General features: G+C 45.3%; 1 protein-coding gene across 1 annotated transcript; it reads left to right on the forward strand.

Moving 5' to 3' along the window:
* The first annotated feature begins 1,286 nt into the window (after window positions 1-1,286).
* Window positions 1,287-9,288, forward strand: LOC146073897 (ganglioside GM2 activator-like). Its single transcript, XM_083181459.1, has 4 exons — window positions 1,287-1,726; window positions 4,908-5,063; window positions 6,968-7,150; window positions 8,130-9,288. The coding sequence occupies exons 1-4, from the start codon at window positions 1,637-1,639 to the stop codon at window positions 8,298-8,300; spliced, it is 600 nt and encodes a 199-aa protein (XP_083037585.1). The 5' UTR covers window positions 1,287-1,636; the 3' UTR covers window positions 8,301-9,288.
* The last annotated feature ends 227 nt before the right edge of the window (window positions 9,289-9,515 follow it).

A 9,515-nucleotide genomic window follows, 5' to 3' on the forward strand; every position in this document is an offset into this window, starting at 1 on the left:
ACCGGTAAATTGACAATGGAGCTTTCACATTGCAGCTGTCCCGGTTTTAAAACGGTAAAAAAAAGGCAAATGTTTATTTGTATTAGTAAATATATTTTATGTTTATGTCACAAGGTGTAAGTGGAATCCTCCCCAGCATCACCCCCTAACTCTCCCACAGGTTGCTAAAGCTGGTTTCACATTGCAAACCTGCTTTCAACCCGTTTTTGTAAACGTGTCTGAAAAAGGGGTCAAAAGCCATTTAAACCCCTTTCATATTGCATGTTGTAAACCATGTTGTACAACTTTCACCCTGGGGGGCAAACACAAGCAAGTGGCCCTGGTTTTGCTACCAGCACACATATCCTGCCCAAATGTAAAAGACTATAAGAAGCAAAATGTGCGCTTACCATTTTGTGATGAATCGCACAATAGAATGATGATGGCAAAATGGTTAGATACTTGTAGAAACTGTAGATTTCCGCTATGTCATCTGCTTTCATACATTCCGAGGATTGATTTAGGTGTCAAACAGCATTGCTTATAGCACATGTGATGCTTCCGATCTGCACACGCCGCTATTATGCCATCAGACCCCTCCAGTTGCGACTATTATGCCATCAGACCCCTTTAAGTGATACTTTTATTCCATTAGATGCCTCCACATGCCACTATTATGCCATCAGACTCCTCTGTATGCATACCTCCCAACTGTCACGATTTTAGAGGGACAGTCCCGATTTTCGGGTGCTGTCCCACCCGCGGCAGGCATTGTCCCGCTGCGGGGGGTGGCAGTTGGGAGACCCCCCAAACTAGTAGAATAGACGCTGTGCGCATGCACCCTCATTTGCATACGCCCCGCCCCCTTTCCCTATTTCTACATGTCAAAAGTTGGGAGGTATGTGTATGCCAACGCTCACACACACTGATGATGATAGACTGATGCGCAGACAGATGCTGATACCGACACATATATGCTGACATATTGACAGACAGCTGCTGACACACAGACACATGCTGATACACAGCTGTCAACAGATGTGTGCTGACACAGATATGCAGACAATGCTAGCATGCTGTACATTAAATTCCCTATAGATTGTAAGCTTGCGAGCAGGGCCCTCACACGTTTGACTGTCTGTAAATGTCCAGTTTGTTGTATCACTGGCTCCTATTGCAGAGCGCAATGGAATATGCTGCGCTTTATAAGAAACGGTTAATAAAAAAAATAGTGTATTAAAGAGATTGAAGCCGATATTTCTACATTTCACCACTAGAGGGCAGGGTAACTTGCTGCTCTAGATGTATATCTCAAGGTGTCACACAGTAAAACCAATGCTGCAGATCCAGGACAGCAATGACATTATATTTGGCTGCTGTACAACATTGGAGGCTTGTTGGGGATACACAGAAACCCCAATCATTTATAGAGTGTGATTGTAATCTCTGAGTATTATTCCTATTGATTTAATTGTTATCTGCTGTGCTTTTATCTGCTGATAAGCATTCCGCAGTGTTTGCCATGCCTAGCTATTTGCATACAGTTTCATTTATTAGGTGAAGCAGGGATAGGAGGCATCAAGCCTTAGCCGAGATTCCGTCTCCTCTATTCTCTCTGCTCGCTCTCTGTGATTTATTGCCATTGTGTGCAGCAGCCATGGCGAAGAGTGCATTGTATTTCCTCATTGCCTTTGTAGCACTCGGACATTACACTGAGGCGAGGTGGATGCCATGGGAACTGAGTACGGTAAGATGTTTAATTATGGGGTAGGTGGGATGTTGGGTGGATGCATCAATGCTGAACTGATAACCACCAACAACTGCCTCACTAAAATGAGAACACATTCTAGGGGTAAATGCAGTTTCTGCAGGACGTAGCTGCTGTTATTAACACCCATACAACCCCCCATCCTCGTGACATGCAGTCATTGTTTTATATCGCACACATTCTGCAGCGCTGTACAAGAGGACAATATATACAGACATTCCAGTTCCTGCCCAAGTTAGGTTGTGTTCTTACCACAGACCCACTCACCAGGACAATGGCCCCTATTCTGGTTGGATCGGGCAGACGCGTGTGCGTATGGACGGACCGAGCGGATCACGCACTCTTTCGGTTAGCGTGAGTCCGCCCACAGAACATACGCACACGGACGGTGGGATAAGCCGACAATGGGGAGTGGCGTGCATATGAGCGTACGCTACCGTGCTCTGATGGTTCGCAGCCTTTTCGCTCGGGGACTGAGCGTGTTTTCCCGATCGTTAGAGGAAGCGTATGTCCGAGCATGGTGGTGTACGCTTCACATATATGGTCCTGCATGAAGGGTGTAGATGTTTAAAAGAGACCTAATTCCACATATTCGAACATGTGTATTTGGCCTACAAAACAATACAAAGAATCCTACCTTGGAAAGGTGTAAAGTGTAGAAAGTGAACCTTCCAGTGTGTTTCAGTGCTGTGGATGGCGTGCAGGTACTCAAATGACCTAATTAACTAAATTTGTCGCAGCATTGCTAATTATTGCGTTCAGGCGTCAGTGTTGTAGGTGTGTTGAGTGTTAATTAGCCGACCGATTGTGGCCGGACTCAGGCGGATGGTCCGATGGTTTTGGGGCATAAGCGTCCCAACCGCTCTCCGAGCGAGGCGGATGCACCTCCGTGCAGTTTAGTACACACCCCCGTGTACGCCCAAGGATACGCCCAGTTTTGCCCTATTTTCTGGCCTCTCCCCTAAACTTGCCCACATTACACCCCCTTTGTCCGTCTCTGATCGGACAGGACTTTTGGATCGGAGAGTTGCGTCCGCGAGCGTTGTGCTGCCGTCGCACATGCGTATTGCGAGTGGTACGCATGCGTAGAATAAAAAAAAGGCGTTCCGTCCAAACGCAGACAGAACCGATCCGACCAGAATAACCCCCAATGTCAGTAAGTCCCCATACACACTAAGCGATATTACAAGCGATATAGTTAATTTTTGGCCCTTCAGAGCGATATTGTGTGTAATATTGCTTAGTGTGTATGCTCAATATACGATGCACATGTCTGGAGGTCGTTAACGATGTCTTCCGTCATCTGTACATGCAGCTCAATTTTGAATATATCTGCAATGGCTGCATATACAGAGCAGCAGAGGCAGGATGATGTCACTGAACGATATCATTAACAATCTCATTTAGTTTGTATGCACATTCGCCTGGGAGTTCAAGCAAAATAGTTGACAGTATCCTTTGCAAACGATATCATCTGGTGTGTATACTTCAGACTCTTTAGAGCAGGGGTGGCCAAACCGGTCCTCGAGATCTACCAACGGTCCAGACCACCTAGCTGGTGCACAGCTGTAGTCATTACTAACTGTCACATTTTCAAACATGCTGCATTCATTCCTAACTGACACATTCTTCAGATCCACAGGTGGTCTGAAAAACATGAACTGTTGGTAGATCTTGATGACAGGTTTGGCCACCTCTGCTAACCACTGGCCAGCAATGCTAACCACTGTGCTATTATATCTAGAGGAGATATTAGCACAGCATTTTCTTATTATATGATCCTGTGGGGTCTACGGTGATAACCAATTTCTCTGTCTTTTTTTTTTTCTTCCACCTATTACAGAAGATTTCATTGATTTTATTTGCGGCTCCTCATTTTCTTAGTTTACCGCAATGCCCTTCTATGGAGACCGTTGGCTGTGTCTGTTCTTTGAACAGTGTTACCTATAACGGGCAGCTGGAGTGTCCAAAACTGGATCCCCTCTAGACTGGTCTATGAAGGTCGATCAGTAAAGGTCGACACAAGCATTAGGTCGACAGATAAAGGGCCAGATTCTCTAAACTTCAAAAGTGATAAAATGGAGAGTGATAACCAGCCGGCCAATCAGCTCCTACCTGCCATGTCACAGACTGTGTTTAAAAAATATCAGGTAGAAGTTGATTGACTGGCTGTTTATCACTCTCCATTTTATCACTTTTGAAGCTTAGAGAATCTGGCCCTCAATGTCAAACTGAGTTAAAAAAAAAAGTCTCAAATTCCGACGTAAGCCGACATGGACACCGTATCAGTGTTCCACGACCCCTCGCTGCGCTTGCCATGTTTTGGGGCACGTTGCCTCGCTGCTTTTGGCACACTATTATATTCTCCCTATATGCCCTAGTGGATGGCAGGGTATGATACACCACCTGTGCGGAAAATGAATCTGCCCCCGAAGTGATGTGACTGCTATTAATTCAGCTTCCTCTATAACAGGGCTGGGCAACACTGGCCCTCCAGATGTTAATGAACTACACATCCCAGGATGCTTTGCATTAGTTTTGCTATGTGGCCATGCTGAAACTGATGCAAGGCATGCTGGAATGTGTAGTTCATCAACATCTGGAGGGCCGGTGTTGCCCAGCCCTGCTCTATAACCAAACGGCGTCCTATTTCAGAATGGAATATTTGTATTAATAAGTTCTCTGCATGTGTCTCCATATAACCAAAGATATGCCACAGGGTTTCCTACCCTCCCGGAAAGTCCGGAAGGGTCCCAGAAATCGGGTCCCCCTCCCGACCCCCCGGAAAGGACGGCAACCCTCCCGCATTATCCTACCTCTCCGGGGGAGAGGGGGTCCGTGGGGGGTTCGGTGGGTCAAATTACGCAATCGCGCCACTTAAACCCCCGCTCCCTGCAGTGCAATGCATAAAATACCAGCATTGCACGGCGGGGGGCGTGGCTAAAATGACGCGATCGCTCTAGCCATGCCCCTAAACGGCTCATCACATCCGTGGCTCCGCCCCCTTTCCCTCCCGGCTTTGGACCCGCCCCCCTTTCCTATACTGAGCTGGCTGCTCTCTCTCGGAGAGAGCAGCCAGAAAGTCAGCAACTATGATATACCAGCTAATAAACTATAATGGAGAAATGTTACTGACGACGCATCTGTTTGCTCCCTACAGCAGGTGAAGAGTATCACTTGGGAAAACTGCGACTCAGGAAAACTCCCCGGCACAATCAAAAGCCTCTCTATTAACCCCGATCCCGTATCTATGCCTGGAGAAGTGACCGTCTCTATAGTCCTGAACACAGATGTCCCCCTGAGCTCTCCCCTCCAGGTAAAGCTAGCATCCTGTCCGTTTCTTATCAAAAAATAGTAGAGAGAACAAAACTTACATAGTTACATAGTAGGTAAGGCTGAATAAACACTTGCGTCCATCTAGTTCAACCTATGTTTATAATAGCTTATCCCTTGTTGTATAGTAAGTTACGATATTTTAAAGACAGATTATGTTACTTATTCGTACCCATGGATGTTTTTAACCAATAAATGTTAATCCAACCTTATTTTAAATGTATTTATAGTGCAGGGTTGCCTACCCTCCCGGAATGGCCGGGAGGATCCCGAAATTCGGGTCACCTTCCCGGACCCCCGGAAAGGTGGCCATCCTGGATTCCGGGGGCCCCCCGCTCCCCCCCTGATTGCGCCCCCCCCCCCTGACCGCAGCGTTTAAATTACCTTATCTCTGCAGATCTCTGGGGAGAGGGCGGGGCTAAAGTGTCATAATCGCATCATTTAGCCCCGCCCCCTTCACGGAGATAGGCAAATTGAGTAACTTTCCTTCATGGGGCGGGGCTTAATGATGTCACGTTTAAGCCCCGCCCCCGAACTCCTGTTGAAAGTCTCCTCTCCGGGCTTCTCCCGGAGAGGAGCTTTTTGAAAGTCGGCAAGCCTGGTATACTGTCTGCTGACACCACTTCTCCAGAATGGCAGTTGTGTTTGTATAGTTCACTGCAAGGACAAATAAGGGTGAGGATCACTGCCACAGAAATCATCATTAGTGTCCTGTCCTGTGTACTGGACAGGCTGCTGACCACTCTTGCTGGGCAGTCCCTGGACGGGTTGCTCTAAATAAAAAATGTGGTGAAAACAGTTATCAGGGTTTTTACCGCATTTTTGTATGCACCAACACCTGAACGCCTGGTTACCGCCGCAAGGGGTATCACCAGCTTCTGTTTAGGACCTTGCTGCCCAGCACTGTAAGTGCTGCTACACCCCCCCCCCCCACACACCTGTGTCATGGCAGACTCCTGCTGTGCTGCCCGGGCCAGTGACCTCCTCCTCTTCCCTATCACCGTACTTCCCCTTCCGGGTGCAGGGAGGAGGAGGAGGAGAGCAGCAGCAGCAGCTGGGCACAGCAGGAGGGGGGAGAGCCGCAGTGGACCAACTTTGGCGTCACCCGCTGTTTCGCAAAATGCAGCTCTTAACGCAAGAGCTGCCCTTTGTCATAATGGTATATGTTAGTGCGTATGCGATTATTATTGATGTGGTAGCCGGCGATGTGCAGCGAAGTGGGGCAGCGAAAGTTAGTGCATCCCCCCTGTCTGTGCTCCTAATGAATATACAGTACATCAGCGTGTTATACAGGCCAGCTAATTATTTCTTACTAGTTAAAAGCCTGTCGAAATGACGGCTTTTAAAATGTACTTTCACTTTAAGCTGTGACAGTTTTTACTTTCACTTTGAGCTGTGACAATTTTTATCCCACAAACTCTCCACCCCACCCCCCAGTCCCTATCTGCTCCTATCTCCAATCTCTGTTTTCACAGCTCCCTCTCTCCATATCCAGCAAGTATGAAACAGATCAGTGTCCCTGCAAAAATTGCTTTCAATGGCACTAGTGGCCAGTGGCCTCTAGTGGTCACTGGCAGTACTTCATCTCACAGAGGTGAGGAGCAGTTAGCCTTTTATGTATATAGATGTTTCTAAACTCATAAAATGCTCCAACTCTCATATATAATCCAGAAGAAAAATACAAATATATTCAATATTCCAGATATCAGGGTTATCTGCTTTCTAGTAAGCCAATTGTTTTGTGAACTTGATTCTTCTATCTTTGTGCATGTACCATACTCGCCAAACAGTCCCCACCCACATATCAGCATTATACGTGATGTATATGGGAAGACAGAACATGCTCAAAGACCAGGTTTATTTCTGTTATTTCCTCCTGTGACCTAGATAAAAATCTCAGCAGAGAAGGAATTGCTGGGCGAATGGCTGACCGTCCCCTGTATCGACCAGTTTGGCAGCTGTACATACAATGATGTTTGTTCCTTGCTGGACTCTTTCTTCAAGCCAGGACACCAGTGTCCAGGACCTCTCCAAGCCTATGGCCTTCCCTGCCACTGTCCCTTCAAAGCAGTAAGTGTCTATAGTTTCTGAAACAACATTGGTCCTGATACAGATTGACAAACATTGCAAAAAAGCAAGCGATTGGGCAAAGCTACACTGCACCGCAGGTGGGGCAGATGTAACATGTGCAGAGAGAGTTAAGGTGCAAATACACCTAGCGATCCCCCCTGCCGCTGCTATCAGTGGCTGCATAGACATGACAGGGTGCAGCGCATGACCCTTTTTAACAATCCGCTCCTTTCATCTGTATATGCAGACAATGGATGGCATAGTTAACCCGTGGGAGTGCGCATATGCAGTTGGTCAGGTTGTAGACACTAAGGGATATAGTGAGTCATATCGCTCAGAAGGGCTACAATTAGCAATATATTTTATAGCCCAGTGTGTATGGGGCTTTAGATTTGGATGGGATGTGTTCAATCTTACAAATTGCAGTGTAAAAATAAAGATGTGTAACATCTCTGGGCTACATGCAGAAGTAGCCAGTGTTTGCCTTGCACAGAAACAACATCTAAACACATTTGCTCCCTTGGCATGGCAACATGGTTTATTCCAGACACAAACTTGCTTATTAACTTTACAGAATCTGGCCCAATATACTATATATTCCCATAACAAATGTAAAGGTGGCCATACACACGCAGATTTATCTTCAGATCTGGCTGGTTGGAACAAAAACATGGTTATGGATGAGAGCAAATGACAGTTGACCAATTGCTTGGAAATGCTGACAAACTGTCACTCATCCATAACCATGTTTTTGTTCCAACCAGCCAGATCTGAAGATAAATCTTACTAGTGTATGGGCACCTTTAGGCTTTGACACTGTGGAACCACTTGGTTCTTTACAAATACTGCCAACTTAAATATAAAGTAAAGCTGCTACCAGGGCTATTTTTATATTCAGTGTTATAAGAGTTGACTCTAATATATATATTTCTTTACTATTGCTGAATTACAAAATAACAACATTTCTATTATTTTTCAGGGCTCCTACACTTTCCCCAGCACCAGTTTTAAGATACCAAACCTGTCTCTCCCATCCTGGATGGCTGAGGGCAATTACCGAGTGACTGGAATTCTAACCCACAAAAATCAGGAGATTGGATGTGCCAAATTCAGCTTTTCTCTGGCAACTAGCTCCTCCTGGTGGTGGTGAAGAAGAAGAATCTCCACATAACTAAAAAAACAAAAGCAACAAAAAAGTATCTTCTAACTGACATGATTTACATATTATCCCACCGCTGCCACCAATAGATCCACTCTGATTGAGGAATTAATTGTATTTATACAAGGATGGGTTATTTCAGTTTGGAGCAAACAATCTTGACCCTATTATCAAGTTAAATCTATTTTAATAAACCTTGTTCAATATTAAAATTTTGACCTTTGTAAGTGATATAGCAAATAACAGACAGCGACTGTATGTAGTACTGATATGATTGATAAATCTTATTGCTGTATGAACGTAATTGTAGACATGGGCAACCTCCACTGACTCGATTACACTAAACATTCCATAGGCTTACCCGTTTTGTCCAATATGGCAGCTGTGATGTCACAACCCTGCAGATTTCATCACTTCATAATAGTGGTGGCCATTGGTGTGGTTGCCATTGATGTTTAGTATCGATGACTATATGGCAAAGTGGTCATTGATCGTCACCAACTATGCATTGCATAACCATCGATGGTTTCACCTGCTGATGATCATCCCTGTTCTTTGACTGGCCCTTGAACAAATAGGGTTGGGGCTTCCCGGAGCGTCAGGGGTGGAGCTATGTGCCATGACACGACACTTGAAAAAAATATTCAGTTATGGTGTGCCATCAATGGAGGGAAAACATCTGGTTCTCCTCATCATTGGCCCTAAACCATTGATGGTTATGAATCATTAACCATCTTTTCTTCATAAGTAAAAAAAAATATTAATCTAAATTAGGCCCAGGGACAGAAACGGGGGAGTAAGACATGAAGCATATTATATGACTTTACTAGCTTACTACATATTTTACAAGGGTTACTGTTGCCATAAGGCAATGTGACACATCATACATATTCCGCACCTAGAACTTATTTATGTGACTATAGAATCTGCTTCTAATCAATGTCCAATTACAAACAATAAACATATTACATAAACTCTTTTCAAATGTGATTGGTGTTTTATATGTATAGCCTATGGGTATATAGATTCACACACACATACCTTATTTCACTCTAGAGGTGCTATGTGTATAGCTTAATATATATACCTTGCGGTGGGTTTGGCAGCCTGGCCTGAATACACAATCCTCCGGGGGGCTGCGGCACTAGGGACTTACAGAATAACGACAACCAAAGCTTTGCCCTTAGTTAAAGTTTCAGCCCTTAA

Source organism: Crinia signifera, chromosome 4 (assembly GCF_055691185.1).
Source record: "Crinia signifera chromosome 4, ASM5569118v1, whole genome shotgun sequence".
Lineage (NCBI taxonomy): Eukaryota > Metazoa > Chordata > Amphibia > Anura > Myobatrachidae > Crinia > Crinia signifera.